The sequence below is a fragment of the Conger conger genome, chromosome 15 (genome assembly GCF_963514075.1).
Source record: "Conger conger chromosome 15, fConCon1.1, whole genome shotgun sequence".
In the NCBI taxonomy this organism is placed as follows: Eukaryota; Metazoa; Chordata; class Actinopteri; order Anguilliformes; family Congridae; genus Conger; species Conger conger.
In genome coordinates, this window is record NC_083774.1 from 23,310,502 (window position 1) to 23,338,341 (window position 27,840).

Consider the following 27,840-nt stretch of genomic DNA (forward strand, 5'->3'; position numbering starts at 1 on the left):
TATAATCATATATTTTTTAATTTAAATATAATTGACAGAGTGGTCAATCTTAAATGTATTCTTTTGAGATGTTATGATTCTCTATTGATGAGTTGAAGACACGAATAACTAGAAAAAATATTCTTCATCGAAACATTTTTTTAAACGTTAGAGACAGAGGTTTATACACTTTATACACAACCAGATACATCCAGCGGAGCTCACTGGTTTGTTCTGCACAATATCAGCTGGTGAGTTTGTCGTTCAGGTAGCTACTGGTCTTTGCGTCCTGCAGGAGCATCCTGGTAATGTCTTCAAACTTGTGCTCATATGCCAGCTTGTAGTAGGTGTACACATCCTCGCAGTGTTTCAGAAGCTTCTTCAGATTCTGGCTGGCACTGGCGGGGGGCTTTGAATGTGCAAATCTGCAAACGGAACAAGGGCGGGGGGGTTTAGATAGCGGGCACGCATACAGAGGCGTCAGGTGGAGCCGAAACAAAAAAATCTGAGAGACCACAGGAAGAAACAGCCCGTGTCCTTTTAAATGGCTTAGCTCTGCATATCATAGGCTACGTAACAACAAGTGAGGAAGGCCCTTTGTTCATGTGACCTGGAGCTACTCTGCTTATGATCACGGTTGTCATACAAATGAAATTATAACGCACTTTTTGGATATTTCCTCAAACAGGCTGGCTTGCAGCTGCCTGTGGTGCTTGAACTCCTCCAGGTAGGCGAAATCTCCTTTGAGGACGACTTTCTGGTAGAGCACCTCCGCCCAGTCGGGTGTGTAATCGTAGGCCGACGCGATGATGAATGCCTTCAGACAACACAACGGGGGATTAGATGCACACCACTGCACCCCCCTCCCCTCCATCTGTCCCTGCACTAAGCAGCCAGTAGACTCATGACTGGGACCCGGAAGGTTGGCGGTTGGCGAAGCCACGGAAAGGTCTGCACAGCTGTTGGGCCCTTGAGCAAGGCCCTTAATCCCGCATTGCTCCAGGGAGAATTGTCCCATTCTTAGTCTAATCAACCGCAAGTCACTTTGGATAAAAGTGTCAGCTAAATAACACATTTATTATTATTATTATTATTATTATTACTACTCAGACAGGTACCTGGTAGCAGCGGGGAAGGGCCACGACAGCCTCCAGCAGGTCGGCAGGGCCCAGGTTGATGACCTGCTGGCCCAGGCCCTGGCTGAGGAAGTGGAGCTGCAGGGTGACCAGTTTGGCCAGCTTCACACAGCGCACGGCCTGACGCACGCACGAGTCCTGTGGAGACAGAGCGACGGAGAGACCCCAAACACGCTTTAAAACCCCCCGTCCACACACCCACAGCCAAGGACAGACACTCCTTTAACCAACTCACCGTGAGGCAGACATTTTTCAGAAAAAAGGTACCTTAGAATAGCTCTCCGCAGCGTCTTTCAACAGCGTCAGGACCTTCGTCAGGGCCTTTCTGAGTTCTGCTGTCACTGCTGCAGCAACAACAACAACGACGAAAAATAAATAGAAAGAAGCTGATTGAAGTCACAGCCATAGTCTTTTCACAATTTTGTTTGAAACTCAAAATAACTCAAAATAGATGGCAAAAGCTGCTCAAAAATCTACACCATGGGAAACTGAATATATACTACTTAATACTTGCACAATAGGAAGCAAACTTTCTTTTTGTATCCAAGACAGCCGTTTTCACTCACTCTTTGACATGACAAACTTTTATCAAAGTATATGATGACAGAGAAAAAAATTATTCTTACACTTAATCTCCATGACAGATATTAAGACTGAACTGGAAGGGCGCATCTGTTCATTTACTAAGCATTTTCAGTTTCAGCTGCCAGGCTCAAGAGGCCAGGCTGGGACTGGGTCAGTTTGGGCTCTTACCCCAGGGCTGGGACTGGGTCAGTTTGGACTCTTACCCCAGGGCTGAGAATGGGTCAATGTGGGCTCTTACCCCAGGGTGGGACTGGGTAAGTTTGGGCTCTTACCCCAGGGCTGGGACTGGGTCAGTTAAAGCTCTTACCCCAGGGTGGGACTGGATCAGTTAAAGCTCTTACCCCAGGGTGGGACTGGATCAGTTAAAGCTCTTACCCCAGGGTGGGACTGGATCAGTTAAAGCTCTTACCCCAGGGTGGGACTGGATCAGTTAAAGCTCTTACCCCAGGGTGGGACTGGATCAGTTAAAGCTCTTACCCCAGGGTGGGACTGGATCAGTTAAAGCTCTTACCCCAGGGTGGGACTGGATCAGTTAAAGCTCTTACCCCAGGGCTGGGACTGGATCAGTTAAAGCTCTTACCCCAGGGCTGGGACTGGATCAGTTAAAGCTCTTACCCCAGGGCTGGGACTGGATCAGTTAAAGCTCTTACCCCAGGGTGGGACTGGATCAGTTAAAGCTCTTACCCCAGGGTGGGACTGGATCAGTTTAAGCTCTTACCCCAGGGCTGGGACTGGATCAGTTAAAGCTCTTACCCCAGGGCTGGGACTGGATCAGTTTGAGCTGGGTGCGGGCTGCACCCTCGTGGTTCTCCCCGATCTCGCGGCACATACTGAAGCACAGAGCCACCATGTTGTGTTTCTCACTGTCTCCTGGCAGGCAGCGCTTGATGTAGTCCAGTAAGGCAGTCTTCAGTCTAGTGTTCTGGAGAAGGGGCGCGCGCGCACACACACACAGACACAGACACAGACACACACAGACACACACACATGTGATAAGCTGGCATAATTTGGTGCAGACAGTAGTGCTGCCTTGGGGCATTCAGTGAATGAGTACAGAAGGTGCACTTCAAATTGGAAATGGGTTATAATTATGTTTCAAAAAAAAAAATAAAAAAAATAAAAACACTATCCTGTGGAGCCAACGGACACCAAAATCCAAAATGCAGGGTACATCAGAATATAGGTTGCTCAGGGGTCATGGTTAATAATAAAAAATAAAAGTATCTTTTGCTGGCGAGGATGCCCTCTTACCGACTCCACCTTCTTCCTCAGCAGCATCTCGAAGCGGTGGTTCTGGTTGAGCAGGTCGAAGATGTAGGTCATCTCATTATACCTGCCGATGCCCGTGAGGAGGCGCACCTGCGGAGGGCAGGAAACGGGGCGCCCCGTGAGTTACCATGGCGACCCGGATGCGTGCGCGGCGTCGCGGTCACAGGGAGGGGGGGGCTCACCAGCAGGCCGTAGCGCTCGCTGTGCGCCAGGTGGGTGTGGCTGAGGTGACGGGCGGCCTGCAGCACACGCATGATGCCCTCCATGTTACAGGTGAGGCTGAAGCAGTCGTGGGCCAGAATCAGCAGCTCCACGGCTGCAGGGGGGGTCAGGAGAGGACGAACGGTTACGGACTCGACGTTAAAACCCTGTATTTAAAAGCCCCAGGGGATAGCCGTACTTAGTAGCAGGAACTGAGTGAAAGCAGTAAAATAAAAATGGCTTTTACAAGAGCCGACACAATCTCTCTAATGGAGGCCTGTAAATCTGGGTCCAGCTCCGGCCTTGACATGGTTAGCCGTGTCATCTCCTGAGCTGATCAGGGGGGTGCTGTTTAGGTCCCCATCCCAAGTGTGACACTACGACTGCACCCATTACCTAGGAGCTTAACCTCAACTGCTTGAGTGTAATAACAATAATACATAATAAGAGTAGACAAGTATTACTACGACTACTAAGAAGACTACTAAAGCCCAGTCTCCACCAAATAGCCGAGACAAGACTAGAACGGAACGGAACGTCCGTGTTTAAATCTCAAAACGTCCACGAGTATGGACTAGGCAGTCCACATCAAAGTGCCGAGTAAACAAATAAAGCACTGTTTCCATGACGACCAGAGTTAACTGTAACGTTAAATCACTAAGACTGGACATGCTCAGTTTTCGAAAAAAGGCAGCTGGCGAGAGCCTTCTTCCAAAGATGTTCTAAAACCGTCTCGTCACGTTTCGTCTCAGCTGTTTGGTGGAGACTGGGCTCTAGACTACAACTACTACTACTACTACTACTAATAATAATACTAAGTAAACATTACTGCAGCCGAGCTCCCCCAGAGGAATGGTGGAGATGTTGTCCAGGAGGTTGGTGCCGACGAGGTTGGGGTCGCCGCAGAGCTTGGCCAGCTGCAGGAAGGCCTCTCTCCCATCGGAGGGACAGTAGATCGGCTTCCCTGCTGGGGACAGACACCACAACGCTGCTCACACTCATGAAGACGGATCTGAGGACTTTATGGCGTAACGCTGCGAAAACGCCTTCGCACAGCACCGCCCGCACACTGAGGACCATCTGTCTCCATCCCCAGGAGCTGCTGCAGCAGGAATCCGGGAACAAATTACACTTTCTGTCATGCGTTGCGTTTCAGTAAACACTCTGTGGCACCGCACCAGTCTGGTTAAATGATGAAGCACCCTTCTGCTTCTTAACCGCAAGACATTGGGCAAGATTCAACTTCATCTGGGAGTAGTGACACAGTACATCAGCCAGCACTGCATCCCCATCATTACAATGGGCTTTTTAAAGTCAGTGGGGAACAGCGCACTCTACTGGTCCACCCCCAGAAGACAATGCGCTTTAACCCTTTCGGTCCCAAGAGTGCTACATGGCACTCGAACGTAACAACCGTAAAATGCCATATGACACTCTCCCCCTAATATCTTTTCAACCAATCAAAATGACTGCTCTACGATTGTTTTGAGGTTTTCAACTTTCTCAACCAGAGCCGAAACCCCTGGAGATATGGGCGGAGGCGCTTCATGCTGGGTTTGGGACCGAAAGGGCTGAAACGTTCAGTAACGGCCGCCCCCGTCTCACCAGGCTCCTTCTCCTGGCCGTCAGCCAGCAGGCCCTGGACCACGGCCCTGGAGACGATCTGAGCCACGGCGTCTGGCGGGAGGTTCTGGATGGCGATGAAGGCCTGGGCCTTCTTGTAGCGGTCGGGCTGCTGGGACAGGAGGACCTTGCACAGCACCGCCTCGGGCTCCTCGGCCGAGATCTCGCTGTAGGCACACTTCAGCTCCTGCAGACGCATTCCACACACAAGTCAGAGCGCAGGGCTTATTTTAGACCCTTTCAAAACACTATTCCACCAAAGTTAAGGGCATATAAAGTGTGTGTGGCAGGTCATAGCACGGGGAGTTGCAGCACATCGATATCACAAGAGAAAATGGCGCCACTATGCCTGAAAATATATGTTCCAGGATCAACTCTATGAACCCAAATCAAATCCTGTATGGTTTTCGGTTGAATGTGGTTTTTGATCCAAGGGCATAATTTCAAAGGCACAATTTCTACAATAGTAGACATAAAGCTTTGTCAGAAAATCACTCAAAAGACTATAAATATATAAATCAAGAACTACAAAAGCGCCTCAAAATTTTGTACTTTCATGACCTTGATTTTTTGAAAGAGGACCTGAAGCATGTGTAAGGAATGTGGAGGTGCTTTTAGGTGTACGAGTCACGAGCCTGTATTACCTTGGAGAGCTCGTACAAGCTCAGGACCTGCTTGCAGTAACTCTTCCCGTGCCGACACTCGTCCGTCAGGAGCTGCAGCTGCGTCACCACCTCGTCCTCTGGGTGGGGCACCACCACGAAGGAGGACAGACTGCTGGAACTGCACACTGTGACAGACACCGCGTCAGACAAGAGAAAGGCTGGAACTGCACACTGTGAGAGACACCGCGTCAGACAAGAGAAAGGCTGGAACTGCACACTGTGACAGAGAAGAGAAAGGCTGGATCTGCACACTGTGAGAGACACACCGCGTCAGACATGAGAAAGGCTGGAACTGCACACTGTGAGAGACACACCGTGTCAGACAAGAGAAAGGCTGGAACTGCACACTGTGACAGACGAGAAAGGAAGCCCAATATTTCCAGTTCTTTCTTTAAAGAAAAAAATGCACAAAACCCAGTGTAAAAGGTGTTCAGGGCTGGGTACTTGACAGGGACCGGGAAGATTGGAGGTTCAAGCCTTGGTGTAGGCATGATCTGCAGAGCTACTGGGCCTTTGAGCAAGGCCCTTACCCCCACATTTCTTCAGGGGCAATTGTCCCCTGCTTCATCTAATGAACTGTAAGTCACTTTGTATAAAAGTGTCAGCTAAGTAATGTTGGGCTAGAGGTGTGGCGTAGTCTGTGAAGGCAGCTGAGGACGGTGTGTGTTTGGCAGCGCTAAGCGAAAGTCCCGCGGGCTCATTTTCGAAGACTTACTGGAATCTTAAATCTCTGACCAGCGGAAAATAATTTTATGGCAGGGACCGAGAGAGCCAGCGGAGTGACAGCCAATGAGAGAGTGCCCTTCAGCGTGTGTGAGAGCGTTATGGGCGTTATTTACGGGGCCGGGCTCTCACCGCTGGGCAGGCTCCTCTGCGCGGGCCCCTCAGTGTCCGGGGGCCCGGCGGCGGCGAGCGCGCTCTGCAGCTCCGCCTGCAGCTGGGCCACGCCCATCTCCCCGGCCGCCAGCGCGCGGCAGTACAGCACCAGCGTCAGGTCGCGGTGCTGCAGCGAGAAGTAGCCGCACACGCGCGTGGCCTCGCCGATGCTGCCGTCGTCCAGCAGCTGCCCCACCAGCCCCGCCAGCGCCCGCTCCTCGGCCGGGTCCGGCCCCGCCCCGTCGCCGGGCGACGAGGCCTCCGCCGGGGACAGGGCCCCGGGGCTCAGGTGGGCGGGGCTGCGGAGCGCCGCCGTCTTGGTGAAGGAGAACTCCTTGATGGCCTCCTCGAAGGAGTTGTCCCCGGCCGCCATGACGGGGAGGGCGAACAGGCTCTCCTTCTCCATGGCCGAGAGGAGGAGCTTCTGGCGCACGCGGCACAGCCACACCCGCTTCTCCATGTCCTGCAGCCGGGCCAGGGGGGCGGGGCTGAGCTGGGACAGCCAGTGGCCGGCCATGGCCAGCAGGAGGCACTTCTCCTGGACGCACAGGAGCTCCGCCGGGGCGGGGCTGTGGGGGGCGGGCTCCGACTGCTGGGCCTGGGAGAGGAAGAACTGGGACGCCGCCTCCCCGCCCATCCCGTTGCTCCTGAACTGCTCGTGGCACCTCCTCCAGAAGGCCACGCGCGCCTCCTTCCGCTCCCACTGCCGCTTGGCTTTGAGGCTGCGCAGGTCCTGCAGGAGCTGACCCCACAACCAGAGAGAGAGACTGCACTGTGAGGACGTTTACCGAGCCATCTACAATGAACATGCAGCACCAGTGTGCAAGACCAATACAAAGTGAAAATCAAGAAAGCCAAATTTCGATATCGCCAATGGACGGGCCAGATTAGAAAACTCCAAATCTTTCAAATCTTTGACCATAGGGGAGTGTCAAGATCTTAGTTTGACATAACATTGAAAAAGACATTACATTCTGAAGTGGGAAAGTGTCTTTACCACAACATACATACATTTCATTTTACGGTATATGCTGACAACAGAAAACCCACTGGACAGGCTTTATGTGGGTTGTATAGCAGGCATTCTGAGAGCCAGAAAACGCATGATAAACCTCCATGTTAGACACCAGGAACTCACCTCATTAATCACCACTCCATCGATGGACAGGCCGGCTAACTCTGCCACCTGCCTGGCCTGGGCGAACAGGCCATTCTGCTGCAGCTGCTCCAGCATGCTCAGGCACTCCCCCTGCAGGACGTCGGCGGAACTGCTCTCCAGAAGGCAGGCGCTCAGGGGCACAGGGGTGTCCTGCAGTATCTGGCTCAGTTGGCTCAGCTTCTTAAAATCGGGACCTGTGCAGAGCACAGGGGATATCACTCTGGAGTGCCGGTGCCACCCCACTGACCTCCGTGAGAGCGACAGGCTGCCTCGCGCATACCGAATAAACCAGAAGGGGCTCTGCCCACAGAGGTCACGGTCTGTGGTCAGCAGGCTGTGAAATCTGTTTATCACGCTTGTCTTTATCGCTTTATTCTTGCCATGCAATACCCATCTATTTCGACAGATCATATCTTAATCATTACCATTCTATATTTTTAGACATGCACAAATAATTTAAATGATTGATGAGTTTTAAAGTTACGACTCTTTTTATGGACTACAGACAGGTTTTGCTTTTTTACAGGACGGGTAGCAGGTTTCCGTTGGCGCATTTCGATGGGGGAAGAGCCGAAAGCGTCGCAGGTGTGCCACCCGACGGGGGCCTCTGGGAAACGGAGTTCCCCTCACCGTTGGACTTGAGCAGGTGCTCCACGTCGGCCAGCAGCTGCAGCAGCTTGCGCAGCTCGTACTGCGTGGCACACTGCTGCAGCGCCCCCAGCAGCAGCACCGACGCCTGCGCCTCGGCCCACTGCACCGGGATGCCCCCGGGAGCCTGCACACTGCTGCTCTTCAGCTGTGGGAGAGAGAGAGAGAGAGGGGTCACTCTTCAGCTGTGGGGAGAGAGAGAGAGAGAGGGGTCACTCTTCAGCTGTGGGGAGGGAGAGAGAGAGGGGTCCACTCTTCAGCTGTGGGGAGAGAGAGAGAGGGGTCACCCTTCAGCTGTGGGGGGAGAGAGAGAGAGAGAGGGGTCACTCTTCAGCTGTGGGGAGGGAGAGAGAGAGGGGTCACTCTTCAGCTGTGGGGAGAGAGAGAGAGGGGTCACCCTTCAGCTGTGGGGGGAGAGAGAGAGAGAGAGGGGTCACTCTTCAGCTGTGGGGAGAGAGAGAGAGAGGGGTCACCCTTCAGCTGTGGGGAGAGAGAGAGAGAGAGGGGTCACCCTTCAGCTGTGGGGAGAGAGAGAGAGAGAGAGAGAGAGAGAGAGAGAGAGAGAGAGAGAGAGAGAGAGAGAGAGAGGAGAGAGAGAGAGAGAGAGAGAGAGAGAGAGAGAGATGAGAGAGAGACTGAGAAGAGAGAGAGAGAAGAGAGAGAGAGAGAGGGGGGGGGGGGGGGGGGTGAGGGAGGTCACTCAGACGCAGCCAGGTCAGCCATGACATGATGCTACAACACGCACCAAACTATTCAGGAAGGCAGATTTTATTTGCCAAACAAATGATTCTGCAAACACACCAGACACCTCTGAACACCAAAACGCCAAAACCTGTTAAATTTTCCATACTGAAGCCAAAACAGTCCAACACAATTTAATTTCATCACTGTTCATGATGTGGTGTGGCCAAAAGCAGCACCTGTATAATGGAAGATGTTATACATGCCTTTTTTGGAATGTTCATAAACTGTGACTGCATGATTTGGGAATTGATTGCATTGGGAACTCTGGACTGCACAGAAGGAATGAAAGAGCAATCGTAGCCCATTGGCTGAAATCAGGTGGAAGAGCAGGTGACTGTAATATTGCGGTCTCGCAGTCTGGAGAGAGGAAAACGGCTGCTAACTTAATGTCACTGCTCTCTGGCGGATGCCCTGGCCTCTACGGAATGACACCTCCAATAAATCGAGCCGTCCTTGCATGAGAGGAACCAAATTCATCCCCATGACAACTACTCTTACAGCGACAAGGTCACTTTCATAGGGCCATTACTTTCCTAAACTGACAAAGGAGTGATATTGATTTTATTCTCCTCCTGTAACAGCCATCTTAGACTCTGGTGTCTTTCCACATCCCAACATTTTTAATCAAAGGCCATCAACCTGGACATAAATCTGAAATTATCAGCCAACTTCCCGTATCTTTTATAAACAATGGCCGCTATAACAAAAACGACCGTGAGATTGAGTGGTCCAGTCATAAAATCTGGTAAATTTCTAAGAAATTTCTAAGAAAGTACATTTTCCTGTGGGAGGTCTCCCTTGGAGCAGAGACAATGTGAGGAGGCGTGAGGCTCTTACATTCAGCAAACATTTCTGGAACGCCTCCAGTTTCTTCTTGGCTTCTGGGTAGTTTTTGCAATCGTAGCACAGCTCGTACATTTGCAACATGTGGATCAGAGGGCAGTCCTACCACAAAGAGAGAAAAAAAAATGCCTTCAGCACACCAACTGTGGAAATTTTAAAACTTAACCATGAAATTAGTTTGTGAGGAAAATGAAACAGATGTTTTATATCGATCTCATGTGATTTTCTGCCTTTAAACTACTCCGTTATGTTGCTGAAATAAAGACAAAAGCTACCCTCTGGAACAGCTGGAATCCTCTTATCAGAGGCCTGATCTTGCGTTTCTTTAGCAGTGTCTTCCAAATGATTGACAGGTCATAGAGGTTCCACTCGTGAGGTCTCAGGCCCTCGCTGATATGGGCGGAGGCTTCCTCTGCAGTGACATCATCCACAGATGTGAGGATCCACACGCACAGGCACTGGAGCAGTTCGGCATCCTGGGAACGGAAAAGAAATGATATTCTTAGTAACAATAGCACAAGAACATAAAACCACAGAATCGAGCCCATAAACACTTATCAGTGAGGGTATATTTTTACCTCAGGCTAACAATCTGCTGCTGTTATTGTAAGTGTTCTGAGCGTCCCCTGATATTAATAGGCATCTCCTGTATAATATGTTCCCTTTTAAAGGTAGTGCGATAGAGACTGTTCTCTGCTATGCTAGCCTGTAAAATTCTATGTGCCTTTGGCATCCAACTATACTTGGTAAACTTACTTGGCGGTTACCATAGTTACGACAGTTCTGTATGGAATTTGCCAGGTAATTACTGGGTTTAGAAAACTGGGTTTAAAAATAAATGTAATCATAGAAATAAATTGAAAGTGCTTTAACTGTCACAGAGAGACAGTTTTTCTCCAAGCCACACAATACCAGACTGAGTCATCAAATAACTGAATTAAATGCAATTCCGGTGTTCAGTTGGGTCCGTGTCCTGTCCCCCGCCCCCACATCATCCCTACCTGCTGGCAAGCGGCCAGCACGGTGAGGGTCGGGCAGCGCTGGTCCGTGGCTTCGGCCAGCAGGTACTTCCAGGCGCTGGGCTGGCGTTGGCTCCGCAGCAGCACCTGGAAGAGGTCCCTGGGGGGATCGGTGGCCTCCTCGCTGGGCAGGGTCCGCTGGCACCCAGGGCCGCCTTCCTGCTCCCACTGAGAGCGCAGCTGGAGGTGCTGGAAGGCCAGCGAGAGGTGGGCCTGCAGTGTGGGGCTGAAATGGGAGACCAGGGAGCGAACCTGCAGAACACAGCCACAGCCACAGTCACAGCCACAGTCAGTCACCTACTGAACAGAAGCTTCTGGGCATCCTGGCAGACCTTGAAGTGGGCTACCGGGCAGAAGTGTGTGTGTGTCAGGGCGAGGCCGACCTGCTGCGGGGGGTAGCTGTGCAGCTGGATGAAGAGCAGGAAGGGCAGCCATTGGCCATCGGCCGCGCAGCCTCGCGGGTACACCGCGGTCAGGGGCAGGTCATGGAGCTCACAGAACTGCACCGCCAAAGCCCACTCTTTCCCCGCCTCGTACGAGGACCTGCGGGCACAGGGCACGGGTGTGGGCCTTCACGAGACTTCCCACCGTAAAGTTAATTCCAGAAGGAGCCAGTGCATTTATTTTGGTTTTCGCTTCACTGACTGGCAAAAAGCCTCCTCCCTCCCCTACCTGCCAAGGTCCTTCTTCTCCACAACGTCTTTCACCGCGTCCTCCAAGTCCACCAGCAACTCCTCCGCTGTCCGCCTATCCGCCTCCGCGAGCTTGCTGCCCTTATCGGCTGCAACAACAGATTAAAAGCCTGTTCATGGGAGAAGCTTTCATTGGACGGTCTTCAACAGCCTAAAGCCATTAATTAGAATAAAATAAATAAATAAATAAATAAATAAATAAGCCACTCAATGTTTCATAAGCATAAACATGCATGGGCAGCACATTTATTTATTCGTTTTGCAGATGCTCAAAGACCATTTGCTTTGCTGGCATTTTGGGTCGTTAATACAGCTGGTTGGTTCCGGCTGGAAATCCTTCTGTTATACCACTTTAATTCCTTCTGTTCTACCACTGAGCCTGAATCTGTCAGGCTGAGTGGCAGAACAGAAGGAATCAAATGTGCAGTATTCGGAGTTGCTGCAGTGAACATGGAGGTGAGCTGGTCCTCCTCAGCACGCTGGTGTAACCCTTACCTAAAGTGTCCCTCACAGAGGTGAGCTGGTCCTCTTCAGCACGCTGGTGTAACCCTTACCTAAAGTGTCCCTCACAGAGGTGAGCTGGTCCTCTTCAGCACTCTGGTGTAACCCTTACCTAAAGTGTCCCTCACAGAGGTGAGCTGGTCCTCTTCAGCACGCTGGTGTAACCCTTACCTAAAGTGTCCCTCACAGAGGTGAGCTGGTCCTCTTCAGCACGCTGGTGTAACCCTTACCTAAAGTGTCCCTCACAGAGGTGAGCTGGTCCTCTTCAGCACTCTGGTGTAACCCTTACCTAAAGTGTCCCTCACAGACGTGAGCTTGTCCTCTTCAGCACTCTGGTGTAACCCTTACCTAAAGTGTCCCTCACTGAGGTGAGCTTGTCCTCTTCAGCACTCTGGTGTAACCCTTACCTAAAGTGTCCCTCAGGGTGGCGAGCTGGTCGTCCTCAGCACTCTGGGAGCAGAACTTGAGGATGAGGCCCAGGACGTTGAGGTCCACCCTGAGCTTCAGGCTGCTGGCTCCCAGGAGCTCGCAGAAGCAGACGCAGGCGGCCGCGACCGACGGGACGCTGAAGTGGAGGAGGCCCAGGCTGTAGGCCTGTTCCGCTGCCAGCCGCAGCCTGAGGGGTAGGGAAAGGGGTTTGAGTCAAAATTCAAACTCATGTCACCATTATAACCACACATCCCTGTAGTACTTGCATAAAATACCAATCAACATTAGGTACTTTGGACATTTAAGAGCATTTAAAGCAGTTCATGACATAGTTAACTGAACTCACTTAGATTCTAAGTTGTAAACGGGCAAATTTTAAGATGAAGACAAAAGCTAGTGTACTTAGAAGCTCTATAGGGTGTGTTTGGGATATTCCTGCTAAAGATTTTCAGATTTGTGCTTTCATTCATTAATATTCATAACCCAAAACAATCTTTCCTACAGAGAATTTGGTTCACAGCACTTGGGGATTGACAGTACATGAGTAATTCCCCCCATTTGGGGTTGTAGAGGCATATTAGTCCTCTGGAGCAGCCCAGTCAGAGACTAGATCCTCAGCCAAAAGAGGATTTACAAGCAGCAGACTCGAATCAGTTCGGCCTCACACATTTATAGGTGACAACGTAGGAAATGTCCCTCTGCTGACAGCTCAGAATGGATGGCTCACACCTGCTCTGTCCAGAAACCTGAGGACAGCGTTCCCATGAGAGGGAGACAGAATGACACTTCATGGGCACCTCCAGCCCCAATTTGCCAATAAGCAGAAAGCGGCAACCTTGAGTCTCAAGCTAAACGTCATCCTTGAGAATTTCAGAGCTGCAGACATATATATATTTTTCTTCAGGCCTTTGTGAAGCGTTCTCTCAGAATAAATTGGGAACAAACTGTGAACTGAGCTTCAATGGCCAGAGTTCCTGTTATGCGGGACTGAGGGGAAAGGGAGGGACGGACAGAGGGACGGACAGACTCACTGCGAGGCCACACTGTTGGAAGGTGCCAGCTGCTGCACCAGAAAGGTCCCGAAGGCGAACGAGGGCCGGCCGTGGCGGAGGTAATACAGGAAATCCAGGCTTTCCACCAGGGCGTACTTGTTGACCAAGTGTGGGCTGGAGAAATGAGGTAGCTCTGCAGATGGGTCTTTGGAGGGGGCACCAGAAAAGGCATTACTAACTTTACCCACACACACCGTTTATAGGACATCAGGGGTCAACCCATTAAACAAGACTATTATTTTATCGCCTTTAAAAATATAAAAAATATAAAAAATGTTATTGGTGAGTGGCTGAATATAGGACCTATGACCCCTGCCCTGTAATTGACTTAGAGTAAAAGCTTTCGAGGGTCTGCATGTAATTACATACCAGTGGGACCTAATGTATTGGCCGACTGCCAACCAAACAACCTTGAAGGATCCAATGGGTGCAAAGACTGGAAAAGAAAGTAAAAGGGAAGCCATTAGCTGCAGAAATATTCAGCAAAGTTCAGGACCTCAATCTGCCTTCCATCGACACCCAACACAATCTTTTCTTCTGTAACAGACAATAGGTAATTGGTTGGAACTTCACTTCATCCATAAACATGGATTTAATGGAAGTTTAATGCTCAGCACATATAGATCGTTAGAATTTAGCCTGCACTGAATGTAATGAACTGGGGAAAAGATTCCTGAACTTATAATGGTGTCTCTCTGAGAATCTGGAGAAGTGAGGCTTCAGGGGACACAAAATGGATGACGGCACCCATCTCTTTGCCTAATCCCCATTTGAAAATATTGTGTGGTACCCAGGTACCTGCTCTGGCAGACGCGACAGGGCTGAAGTATCTTTAACTCGAGAATAAACACCACAGTTTTCATTAGACCAGTCGCTGTCTATCATACGACAAAGGTGGTCATGCTTGAGAATCACGTTTAACCTTTAATCATCACAAAGCCAACCATTATATCCAAATGCTAATTTCCATAATAAGATTAGTTGCACAGTTACCCCTCTGAGGTAACACGGTTCCTTTTTTAGCCCTGTGCTTACAATTACCTTCATGGGGTTTAATGTTCCCATTGCTAGCCATAAAATACTACAAGCTAACAGGCAGAACTTTTGCCACCTGCAGTTTCTGGTGATTTTCTGGACTTTATGGTTCCAAAGACAAAAGTCCCTTCAAAAACAACCATAGTGTCCAGTACTACGATTCCTCAATTATGTCTTTGCTTCGAGTTCAATACTACCCTCATCCCCCCCCCCCCCCCCCCCATCTCCCACTGGCTGAAAGTTTAAAGTACCTGCATGAGGTGGTAGATTGTGGTGTCAGGGGGAGGGGTGCCACGAGGGCTGCTCTGGGGGAACAGGGCAGACTTCAGTTTTGGGTACGGGGTCAAGGCCATCTTCAGAAGCTGGAGGTCCACTCTCCACTGCGAGTCTCCCTCTTCACGTCTCTGACTCACGACCTGCGGAGAGACCCCACTCAGCTGGGTAAAAAGCATCTCCACAGTACAGGTGCACAATTACTCACAGTGCACCTGAGTTCCATGTGTCCTCACAAAGGCCTTCCACACAGGAAAGATGAGGCATTTCTGAATAGTTCAGAAGCTGGCAGGCACTGCTGACTTCCCACCAAATTTTCCACAGCGGGACTTCAATTTTACTGTGTGACTTTTAAAATTGTAGGACAAGCGAGAACTTTAAATCGGTTGAAGCTGTCATTTTTAAAATAAAACTGAACAGAAATGGCAACTAATTAGCACCACCTCATGGTATACACTAGATCTGTCACCATGAATAAAATATTCTTTATAAGCAATGTTGTGCGATTTGGAATTGCAGTGACTGCCACTCACTCTCCACGCGAGAGCAGGATAAAATTGTTCTGAGCTTTTGCTCCCACTGTTACCTGACAAAGGTAGCTTGTCAGCGTGAAAGGTTTCTGTGTGAAAATGTTGGATATGAAAGAAAACATTTATCGGTTTGCTCTCTCATTAATTAGTAGTTTGGTTCGCATACATCGTTTACTATTTTTCCATGAAAGTACAAATTATACTGGGTGTTTTCCAAACTGTCAAACTGCCAAACACCTGCTTTGAACTGACTAGACCCAATTTAACACCACACAACATATACACTCTAAGGTAATAAGGAGCAAGTATGGCAAAAGCTGGAGACTAAGTGGCTCAGTCTGTGCTCTTCCCTACCAATAATCCCTCAGTGCTGTGATGCGTTCCCCCAGGTGAGTGCTCACCTGGTCGATGCCCCCCGGGGCGAACATGATGGTGGAGAGGGCGAGCAGGCTGTGGCCCTCAAGCAGCATGCTGCTGACACTGGCCTGACTGCCAGGAATCAGGATCTGGGCGTTAGTCAGGCTGGCCTGGAAAACCAGCTGAGGGTCTACAGACAACGGAGGGGCCATCTCAGTGTCAGACAGGAACGGTCAATGATATGACATATACAGGTTTTTTCAACAGACATTTCTGAGCATGTCTATAGGACAGTCTGTAAAGGCAAACAAATGCATGCCCACGTCTCCCATATGCACCTGCCAGGTTTCTTGTAATCTCCTGTATCCTGATCAGCATCTCAAACCAGGGGTGGCTTTCATACAGGCTTCTGTCAGCCAGGGCTGGGCAATTTCTGGGTGTTAATCTGCATAAAAGAAACAATAAAAAAATTTTTTCACACGTATACACACATGCGGGCGCACACACACACACACAACATTCATCACATTACTTTGAATAAATGGCACCCAAGAAGAAGTTCTCCACCGCTATTATTCAGAGTACTGCCATGTTTTAGACACACAGCATCCATCAAACTGAAGGAGAACATCAATCCAGTGTTTACACCTACAGCATGATTCACAGCCTCAGACACAGCTACCCAGCGGAGGACAGTGACAGCCAGGGAACTCACACACAGCTACCCGGCGGAGGGCTGCTTACTGGTAGTGCCGCAGGTAGGCATAGAGCAGGTATCTCAGGCCGTTCTCCAGGCAGTGGTGGATGAAGCAGGTGTGGAAGTCGTGGCCCTGCGGGGAGCAGAAGAGAGGGACCGGGGCAGCGGCCTGCATCACTCCCCCCGCCTGGCTCAGCCTCCACAGCAGCTGCTCGAATTCGGACAGCTCTGCCTCGACGAACACGCCCTTCCTGCGTGGGCAGAAGTGGGGTGTTATGGGACGGTGTCGGATGGAGGACAGGGGGGGAACTCCAAGAGCCTCACTCACTGTGCCAGTAGGTCCAGGATCTGGTTCCTCGTGTGGCTGCTGCATGCGGTGTTGTCATTGACGACGGCGGCGGCCAGGGCTGGCCACCGGGAGGGGGCGGAGGGGTCAGGGTCCTGGGGGGGCAGGCTCTCGATCCAGCGGGTGATTCTCTCCCGGTCGTGCAGGGAGGTGAGGTACAGCCACAGGACCGCAGGGTCGCACGAGTTCGCCTCTGTTTCACGTACAGATACACAAGCAGGGGGCGCTTTCAGTCCACAATTCAGCACATAATGTGCCGTGTGGGGCCATGTCTTTAAGTAAAAATATACATATTCTTCCCCAATTTGAAATGCCTACACTTATAATGAGTATGCAGGGTCCCACTGCTACAGCGTTTTCAATCAAATGTGTGAAGGAGCGCACAAGCATGTGCAGAACAGCTGCTCCTTCTCCTCACTGTGAGACAGACCAGCTGAGCAGCTGGGAGACTGTGCAGCTAATGCAGGTGCCCAATTAACCAGAGAACACGTTCCTGAACGAGAAGGGTAACCATGCAGACAGAAACCCCCATGAAATGGACTACACTGCAGCCATAATGTTCTGCCCAGTGAGTCTCCTGGCAACAGACACCAAGAGTCCCCATACTGTACTTCACTAATCTGTTTAAGTTTATATTTGTGCTTTTTACCCTACAGCAGGGGTCAGCAACCCTGGTCCTGGAGAGCCGCAGGGTGTGCTGGTTTTTGTTTTCGCCTTAATACCAGCAACTGATTCATACCCAAGAAGCCAGGTGAGGCCAGTTAACGGAGTAATCGACTGCTTTAATTGATCAATTAAGTGCTGAGTAACGACAAAAGCTAGCACACCCCGTGGCTCTCCAGGATCAGGGTTGCTGACCACTGCCCTACAGTATCTCCCCCTGACACAACGGAGGATGAAACAAACTCAGCCCATGACCAGGGGAACAGGGGTGAGAGACTGGCCTGGGTCCTGCAGTCGGGAGAGCAGGATGGTGGCCTGAGTTTTGGGGTCCCAGTGCCTGACCCAGTCCAGCCTGATGGAGCTCCAGAGAGCCGGGGAGGAGTGCGCCTCCGCCTCACTCAGAAGGGACTCCAGCAGAGCCCTGCAGCCGGGGTCAGACTGCTGCATCTGCACAACCCTGAGACAGAGCGGACACGGCGATGATCAGAGAGCCTACACGCTACAGAGATACAACAGAGAGACTCATCGATAGCCAGGCAGAAGATAGACAATAAACAGGCAGACAGACATCAGTTGAGTGGTAGACAAACAGGTAGACAAGATGGACAGATAAGTAAGGAGTAGTGCAGTAAGAACAAATTCACCATGAAAGTGAATATACTATCTAGCCCATTTGAAGTGCCTCTCTTTGCCTTCAGCCTAGAGTTCCTGTATGGGGCTTTACACACAGTGAGGCCAGGCTGGAATACAAAGGATACAAGAGCAAGGGAAACAGAGACGGGCCAAAAATGGACCTCTCACCTCCTCCTGCTCAGAGAGTGGTTACACCTCCTGGCGGGCTCGGAGCACAACCGTCCAACACGTTTGATGAACTCCACCATCTTTACCTCCTCGTCTGGCAAGTAGTTCTGCTTTGATAACTCCTCCACCTTTGCGGATGAATGAAAGCCACAACTTTTAATGGCAGACATCACACCTTTCACTCGAAAAAATTGTATTTCTTTGAATCACAGCTAAGTATTCAGGTGTGATATTGATATTGCAGCCAGTACCTTTGATACGCTGGGTTCAATAATAAGCCTTTGTTAACTGCTCTCCTCAGACACTCACCACAAAGTCCCGCAGGTCGCTGTCATCAGTGTAGAGGCATATGTTATGCAACTGCTTCTTCACATTGAAGCCCTGCAATCAAATGGATCAATGTTAATGGACCAGGTAGACACCCTATTAGGGACACTTCATTAGCAACTTTGATAGTCTAGAGATTAAGCCCAGACACATTGCAGAATAACACAAGGATGTGAGAAAATGACAAATGAAGCTAAATCAAGCCACTGACTGGCCCCACAGATTTGGCTTGCTTTACAGTTTCATTATCTTTAGTTAACAAGAAAATGTTGTATCCTTGTATCCAGAGTAGCTAATATTGCACAAGCAAAAAAGCAAAGATAAAGTCCTCCATTACAAGAGAGGTACTACAAGCAAGTTAGTCCTGACGAATGAAGACATGTCCCACTCACTGGAAGTAACTGGTAGCATGAGGGTATGTAATGGCACGTCCCTTTGGGTGAAGCTAATGCAGGTGCAGCCTAATGAACCCTGACCAACTTGCACATACCCCACCCATGGTGAGACAAAGCCAACTGTGTCTTGCGGTTACAGAATCACTATCATACTTGAAGACCCTGTGATATTCAGGTTACAGGGCGCAAGTTGTGCTTGTGGAATGTGAGCACCTCAGGTCCCCCTTCCCCCAACAGCATGGCACTTTGAAGCAGAAAAGCCGAAGCTCCGCTGGGCCCCTCATCATGTTCCGGATACTTTAACATACCCTATCCTTGGTTGGACAAAGCCAACTGCGTCGTGCTGTTACAGAATCACCATCACATTTGGCCTAGATTCAGGCTATAGGGCCCAAGTTGTGTTTAGTGGTAACCAAGCAACTACGGCTCCCCGTTGTCCCCCACGGCGCTCTGGCCCCTCACCATGTTGCGGAGCAGGGCGGTGGCCTGCCCCAGGTCTCTGCGGGTCATGCAGCGGAAGGCCAGGAGCAGCCCGGCCTGTCTCAGCTCCCCCAGCCCCTGTTCAGGGCTCTGCGTGCTGCGGAGGTGAGCCTGGGCACGCGCGATCTCATTGGTCATCACGGCGCGCCGAATCACCTCCTGAAAGCGCACAAGCGGCCACGTTAACGTGAGCGATAAGTAACCTCTCCGTTTCCCCCCCCCCACCCGTGACTACAGCCTATTCTCTGCCTCTGCCTCATTGCCATGGAGACACATCTCTGCTTCTTCAATCAAAAGGAGAATTTAAATGGTTCAAATTAAGCTAATGAGACAATCAGGAGCGAAAGCAGCGTGAACGCTAAAGGAGCACTCTGGGAACGGGAACGACGGGGTGAGAGCGAGCGGCAGGGCTCGGATCAAAGGGAGTGCGCTCGCTGAAGAACACGCACATCTGGGCTCCCTTTCCGGCTCTATAAAGGATAATGAAGGGAACGCACTCAAACTGCACTCCAGAATGAAAATGACCCTATCTGACGGTCTAAACAGAGGCCAATTGTGTGTGCATGCCCGTGTCCCCGCTAGGGTGGTAAAACATGACACGGGAGTGTAAATTACTCCTGCACTGTCCAGATCTTTCCTGCTCCATCTCAATCCTGCCACAAGTTTTATTTTCAAGCCTGTGCTGTCCCTTTTGGAACAAAAATATTTCCTGTTCCATGCCATGCATGGAAAATAAAAATGGTACAATAATTGCATCGCTGGCAGATTTTCAGGAATTCTGTTTTTACAGATGTATAAAGATATGCAGTGTATATGCGAGTAACTTCAACATGTTTACAAATTCAAAATGTTTATGTTAAGAAGGGAACATTTAAAACATTTCTGTTGAGATAGGAATATAACAAGTTCATTGCAAGCAACATAACTTGGGTGTTTTCCAACTAAAAAGACAGCTGAATATATGTGTTGCTTCTCTTTTTCAGTACTTCAGATGTTTCTTTTTGCATCAACCAGGACATGGCGATTTACTTCTGCCAAATCCATTTTATTATTATTTTTTAATTCAGCAAGCAGTTTTCTTACTGAAAGATAGAGGGTGATGATTGCACACTGGCAACATGAGGGCTGGGTGGAGTAAAATGCAATGGAGCCCATATGAGTGTACATACAGCAGCGTCTGACGATTTTGAATTGGGTAAAAAAAAAAAATATAATATATATACACACCTCCCTGCTTGCTTATTTACTGTACAGCAGATTCGAGGGCACGAACACTCTGGGACTGTCCTGTTCCAAACAAAACTTCTCACGTATGCCTGTTGCACGTAAATCCTGTGGAGCCATAATCTGATCAGACATAGTGTGTGTGCACTTGTGTGTGCATGCGTGGGCCTGAGTCTGTGCAATCCCACAGGTCTGTCTGCATATGAATGTGCACCTGTGCAAACCCATGCGTGCGTATGCTCTGTGTGCATTTGCGCTCATTTGTGGAGGCGTGCGTTTGTACTTCAGCCGAGAGGTGGATCCAGCCGTCCTCCCGGCAGACTTCCGGTCCGGGGGCGGAGGCAGGGCCAGGAGGCGGGCCATCGGTCACCGTGGCGCGCCCCCAAGGGAACCTCTTCATGAACGCCCGCAGGTCAAAGATATACCTGCCCAGAATGTCCATGCACTCCTGCAGGCTGACATCCAGATCTGTGGACAGACATGACAGGTCATCACAGGGGAGAAAAGACACCATCGCTTCGACACACCACCATATGCATTTTCTCCTTTCCTCCCCAAGAGAAAAGAAAATGTCAACGTTGGTGACTGTTTGAATGGGACACGTTACCCTCCGTGTTGGACAGGATGTTCTGGACCTGGGTGTTGAGGAAGGTGAGGGTAATGTTCAGCAGCTGCTCGGAGAACTGCTTGCTCTGCGGCTCAGCGTGGGTGTCTCTGATGGCCGCACTCAGCAGATCGAGGGCTGGGCACAGGTCTCGCACGTCTGGGGGGGGGTGGAAAAAAGGATGAGACCTCATGGGGATGTTTGGCACATATAGGGGGACTCTTGTGAATCAGAAACTTTTAAAAACGCTGCCCAGGAACCAATCGGAGAACAGTTGTAACGCCATTGGTCATCCATAAGCGTGGGATGGACCACTGTGGGATACCCTTATCTGTGTTTGGCAGCCTTTACAGATGGATGTTACACTCCAGCAGGCAAACTGATTAAATGCGCAATGCTCTGCTAGTTTGCTGACAACTGAATTAGGGTATTAAGGTGAAATGGCAACCTGTCTTTTCATGATTGCATATATACTGCTGGACAGTGCAATGTATGTGTGTTATCAGCATCAGTAATTAAAACCATAACTCATAAAGAAGATGCAGGATTTATCATGTAAAATGTGGTCAGTCCGGCTCCTTAAATATGACAAATGGGAATATCAGACAGCACAGAGAAAATTACTTGCTTATAAATATCCATTTAACACACTCATTGCAATTCATGCAGCCTGACATTATAATGCAATGTTACAGTTGCTTGGTTGAGCTGCTCTGTACAGCAACCACCTACATGAAAATATCCACAATTATTATGGACAATGTACGTGTCTGCACTCTAAATAATGAATAACGCATAAGGCATCACGACTTAAGGAAGAAGAAGGAAAAAAAGAAAAAAAGAAAATAAATCTAACTAATAGCACTAAGACATTCAGCCAATGTCAGACACAATCCATAAATAAACCGAACAAGATTCAAGCAATTTATTAGGCAAATGTTCTGTAACTGACAGAGTTTAACTACATGCCCTCTGTGGGTTTGCTGTGAAATTAAATAGGCAGCATTGCCCACTGCCGTTGTGCTCAAGTGTACTAAAAATAACAGGCACCCAGCACTGTTCTCTGAGGAAAACAAGTTGACACTAGTGATCTGACATAGCTCTCTGGAACACAAAACTTTATTGAAATAATTTGAAACTTAAAGTATTTGCTCCGATGTACTGTACCAAAGAGCCAAGTATTTCTTGAAATACTGTACTAATGCACTAATAATGTCAAAGCTATCGAGCCCAGTGGGGGCTTTCAGGGAGCAAGTCCAATAGTATGGCCCCCTGAACAACAGCAAAGACTGCTTACTCTTTAACTGTGTCTGGGTTGTGATGGTAACAGACTGCTCGGGTAGGCTGTATGGATGGAGAATATTCTCTTTGCTCTTCAGAAAGAAGTCGACAGTATCCAGCTGATGGTTTCTGAGCCCGGCCTGTAACCAACGCACACACAAAAAAAACAAAAAAAAACTTGTTTCGGTTTCCATTTTTAAAAACATTTTCCTTTTCCGTTGACAGTCACTGTAACATTGAACACACTGAGGGAAGGGCGCCCCCTACCTCCAGGGCGTGGATGGGGATGGAGCAGCGGCCCCAGTCGTTCAGGTGGCAGAGGGAGTCCACGGTGCCGGCAGTGCCGAACACCATCAGCCTGTTAAGCAGCTCCTCCTGGGACACGGCGAAGAGCAGCAGAGACAGGCCGCTCTCTGAAAGTTAAACAGAGCCCGGTGACGCACAGGGTACATACACACTCAGAAAACGCTTCCATGGCTCGTCTCCATAGAAGAAGCCTTTTTAGTCCTTTATAGAACCCTCTGTCGTAGGTGTAACGTGTGAAGGCTCCCGGACAAAGAGCCATTCTGCCTGACAAAGAACCTTTACACTAGATACAGGGTTAAACGGCTCCTTTTGAAACCATTTTCTTCTGTGCACACTGCCAATTCAGAGGAATCTGAATGTCATGAGCTGCATATTATAGCAATCACTTTTTTCCTCCTTTTCATTATATGCACACTGAGGATCTCAGCCAGCTCTATATAACACAAATGTCATGAATTCAACAATCAATAAAGCTGGTTCAAAACCCCATTATTTGTGGTTCTACAGAAAGGAGTTACATAGATTTCATGCAACACAACTATTATCCAAACCACCAGCTGAATCTCATCAGTTTTCTTCTTCACATAATGTTGTGGTGAGAGCACAAATACAGACTTGGAAACAGTCCTACCACTGCAAATCATCTTTGAAGTAAATTAATATGCACCTCTGTGACCTTGAATGAAAAGCCCTATCCCTGCAAGATCCGGCATTGCAACTGAGCAATACTGCCTAGTGGAGCAGCTTATCATGCCCTGAACAGCAGGCATTAGGATATCTGCTGATCATAGGAGATTTAAATTAGATTTCAGTTGGAGCTGCTGCGGGTCAAAGTGGAGCATGGAAACAGACGCTTCTAAACTAGGGTATGCGTTGGGTCCCCAGCAAAATGGAAGAATATTTTTCCCCACTTGAGAACATTCATACATTTTTATACAGTTAACAAAATACACTTTACACTTTTCAATAAAATTAACCTCATCAGGTACAGAACCTTAAAATATTGATTCACAATACAATGAATTATGATTTTATTTAACATTTTATTGAGGTGTGGGTCCTTGGTTAGAGGGGGGGTGTTCAAAGGCCAGGCTGCAGAGAATGGCATAGTCGTGAACATACAAATCAATTCTGAACTGGAAGGCCGACTCATCTGCTCTAAGCTTCAGGTCAAATGACCTTTGACCTCTCACCTTTGAGAAGCAGGCTGAGCTGCTCATCAGCACAGCGCTGGACGGGCACGCAGGGTGCGGTGGGGCAGTGATAGGTCACATTCTGGCTCTGCAGGTCCCAGAAGGCCACCACCGCCTCACTGTTTCCGGGGCAGAGGAAGGTCATCACCGCGGAGAAACTGGAGACGGACAGCATGGCCGGGACCGCGCCCTCCGGCACCGTGAACGGCACCAGCTCCCCGTCCGGCACGGCCCCCCTCTGGGACGCGCTGACCCCGGCCGCGGCCCGCTGGCACTCTGCCTGAGGGAAGTCGCGGAACCAGGGGGCCGTTTCGGGGTCAGGCTGCAGCGGAGCTCTGGCCTTGCTGTACATCGCAGACAACTGAGCTTCCCAGGAGCTACAAATAAAAAGCAGTCTTCAGGTTATTAGAAAAACTACATTCTTATGAATTATTCAATGTAATGTGAAAAGACACATGACCGAGCATCCTTCAACTCTGTAAGCAGGTTGTTAGTTGCCAGGGAAAAAATACAAGGGAGGAACTGTATTCTTTATTCTGCAGAAGGAGAGTCCATTCACACAAGATGTATGTTCAAGGTCCCACAGATGGACAGTCCCTCTGAGCATTCACATCATTTTTAGCTTCAGTTTAGCAAATCATCATTTGCTACGTTCACTGGTTTGTCAAATAAGCTTAATTAGGTTAGATAAAACTGCTTTAACTATGAACTATGAATTATGAACTATGGATAATATTGAGTAAAAAAAAAACTAGAATGTAACATTTTAACTACAACAAGGCAAAATGTTCTGACCACACAAAGATTCTGTCTTTAAGCCATGAATTCAAACTCAAGTAGCACTGAGGGGCTCACCGGTCAGAAAGGAAGGAGGTGCCCAGGACAGCCTGGCTGTGTTGTGCACTGGAAAGTCCATCCTGGTCAGTAGGAGTCTGGGGCTGGAGAGGAGGGCGTGTTGGGGCCACACGGCACAGGAGGTGCTCAGGGTTCCTCCTGCAAGAGGAGGCACGAACACGAGAGCAGGTCTGAGTCAACACCCTGTGAAGGCCACCCTGGGCTGCTCTCTGTGTCATAAGCAGTGCTTCAGCCCAACGTTATTATCATGTACATATACCTCATGGACAGACGCCATTTGGAAGTAAAGACTTCCTTCTTCATAGAAGAAACCTAGGTGCACTTTACATTTTACAGAACCCACCAGACATGCATCTAATCCCAACTTTCACTCAGTATTCACGTTATACGGATTTGTGCAGAATACAAAGATGCGGTAAATACATACATTTCTGCCATAAGTTCTTTAATTCCATTCAAAAACAATTTTTTTTACTGTTCGGTCACCTAAAATACTCGTTGAGATTGACGACGAGCGCAGAGTTGGAGGAGGTGGTGGCCACAGCTGTGCTGAGGTCCTGGGACACCTGGAAGAGGCAGAAGGATGGCTGGGCTGGAGTGATGTCATCTCCAGTCTGCCCAGCTGATTGGTCTGAAGGCTGAGGGCAGAGGTCGATGCCTGCAAGCTGCTTCCCGTCGGTGCTGTCAAAGACATCTGAGGCAACCGTGTTAAAGACACACAAACTGTGAAGCACTGGCTGAACCTGTACTACCGTGCAACGAGAATCACAAACGGATTCATATTCGTTTTGGCCACTACATAATATTTTACATTTCATTTGATTATTTCTCCTCAGATTGTTGCTGATTACTGTGTACAATACAACAATGTCAAAGTATACCTATTATTTCCATCATCATTCATAATTAAATGATAATCCTGACTAAGCAAAGATGGTGAAACTGAAACTTTAAGAATTTACTGCCATAAGAAAAACGTAAAAATGTCACCTGAATGCACAGGTGTCGAGTAGTCTGCTTTCAATAAAGTGGAAGGCTACAACTGTTGAAATACATGCCCAGCATCCCTTATACATGCCTTAGAGTAGACATCAATGACACACACTGGACCTTAGAGGACATGTGATCCGTTTTACGGCAAGCCATTTCTTTCAGAAATAAAATTTCCTGAATGCTCCGACATGTCTATGTTGCCAAGGATACAGATGTGTCCGGTGCTGGCCAACACAAGGAGTGTGCCCATGCAGGTCTGGTAATCTACAGCCTTGTCCAAGTCGTCAGGGGGGAGATCAAGGCCACAGCAGGACAGGATCTCAGGCTCGGAGGGCCCCTCCTCCCATAGCAGCTGCACCAGAACGCGGGTGTTGAGCAGGACTGAGCACCTTCCATCTGCGAAGGACAGCAGCCTCAAGGAAGCCAACTGAGAAACTCCTGAAACACAAGCAGCGCAGGACCCTCAGTCAATCCTCACAAAGTTCACTAACCCAAACACACAGATTGAGTTAGTGATGGGACTAGCTCAATCCTAACATAAATGGGCAGGAAGTTTATATGGATTCAAATGCGGCGACCACAAAAACATAGTCTCCGGAGAGCTACTACATGTCATTTTTACACCAAGATGCTGATATGGATCTACAGTATGTATTCACACTAAAAACATGTGGATTTTTTAGCAGTATGTCCACTACAGTAAAGTACAATGTCACAATTTAAGTACTGAACAAAAAAACTATTAAAAGCACCTGGTGGGAGGTACCTAGGGAATACAAAACAGATATGATGTTGATTTACAGATGCAGACTGAACAACCCATTACTTAAAAGGTTTCCATAGCTCAGCTAAGAACCAGCCCCCTGGACCCCTTTGAGGCTTGCTGCTTTGGGGCTGTATTGAGAGAAACCAACCACTCACCCGGTTCCTTCTCCTGCACCTTCCACAGAAAGTTCTCCGCTGCGCAGGGCATAGAGCTCAATGTGCCCATTTCATGAAGATGAAGTTCACATTCAGACCCCACTGTGAGCAGCCTGGGACTCCGTCTCAGAGAATTATGTACCATTACTTCCTCCCATGCAAAGCTGTAAAACACATTTCATTACTCTCAGACAGAAGGACAAATACAAAGGCAAATATGCATACGCATAGATACACGACAATATCATATGCTGCTCTAGCCCCTCACTATTGAAATACTGACTGTTTACATCACATCACTTCTAGTTCAGACTTTCTGAACAGGTCGCTGCCAGAATGGAGACGTCAGCTGACCGTACAGGTCATATAGCTGGAATCAAAAAACTATTTTTATATCCCATACGGAATCAAATTTGAAACGTAGCAATAACTGACACAAGTTTTAAACAATGTGAAAGTGCAGTTGCATTTAATGTGCATAATCCAATGCACAATTACTTCAAGTACTTACTCTTGATACGAGCCGTCAATCATTCTTCCGGAGGCAGAACTCTCAGAAACGTCTGCCACGGTCAACGTTCCGCTGCCATTTAAGCAGCACAGCAAAGGACAGCTTTTAGCCATTTTAATCTTCACTACGTCTCTGATATTTCTGCAAAACTCGTTGTTAGGGAGGAGTTCAACCTCCAAAGCATTGTGGCCACCAGTGTCAGATTTGGCCAGCATTTTAACATGTCAGTTTACTGCCTGGTGCTACAAGAATGCGGTCACTAACTAAAAATGCTTGTCCGATTAACTACATGGACAAGACATTAACAGAAGGTTGTAATTAATGTTAACCTAAAACGTTAGCTAGCTAACTTAACTTGCTGAATGTTTTGCCCGTTTTCATTTCCTCTTTCTTGATGACGTTTGATTGACACGTGATTCGCACAATCACGTGCGGTCACCTGGACCATGATTGTCCAATAGGATAACTGGTTGTTTCAATATTATTAAAGACTAGATCAATCAATGCAAGCTAACATTGAGAACAAGGCAATCACTTTGATATATATGTTAAAATGTAAAGAACAACGAATACATTGCATGTTAAATAGTTATTATTAATACTATTTTTCGTTTTAAAATACAATTT

General features: G+C 48.8%; 1 protein-coding gene across 2 annotated transcripts; it reads right to left on the reverse strand.

The window, feature by feature from the left end:
• On the reverse strand, positions 1-27,620 carry spg11 (SPG11 vesicle trafficking associated, spatacsin). 2 transcript variants are annotated; one of them, XM_061221155.1, is made up of 40 exons: positions 27,214-27,620; positions 26,703-26,866; positions 25,992-26,219; positions 25,275-25,482; positions 24,789-24,926; positions 23,934-24,310; positions 22,702-22,847; positions 22,451-22,574; positions 21,157-21,312; positions 20,833-21,017; positions 19,308-19,484; positions 18,433-18,504; positions 18,124-18,251; positions 17,604-17,779; positions 16,642-16,852; positions 16,361-16,564; positions 15,955-16,061; positions 15,661-15,806; positions 14,708-14,872; positions 13,791-13,857; positions 13,401-13,566; positions 12,348-12,556; positions 11,420-11,528; positions 11,131-11,290; positions 10,730-10,999; positions 10,004-10,204; positions 9,723-9,830; positions 8,124-8,289; positions 7,473-7,687; positions 6,314-7,076; positions 5,438-5,583; positions 4,776-4,980; positions 4,000-4,134; positions 3,152-3,285; positions 2,952-3,059; positions 2,454-2,622; positions 1,383-1,459; positions 1,098-1,253; positions 645-796; positions 1-404 (listed from the first exon to the last, which is right to left on the reverse strand). In XM_061221155.1, exons 1-40 carry the CDS (start codon positions 27,426-27,428, stop codon positions 224-226), a joined length of 7,224 nt encoding a protein of 2,407 aa, XP_061077139.1. In that variant the 5' UTR covers positions 27,429-27,620; the 3' UTR covers positions 1-223. The 2 variants fall into 2 exon arrangements, with proteins under 2 accessions (XP_061077139.1, XP_061077138.1); XM_061221154.1 differs by having other exon boundaries at positions 4,000-4,137.
• Between the last annotated feature and the right edge of the window lie 220 nt (positions 27,621-27,840).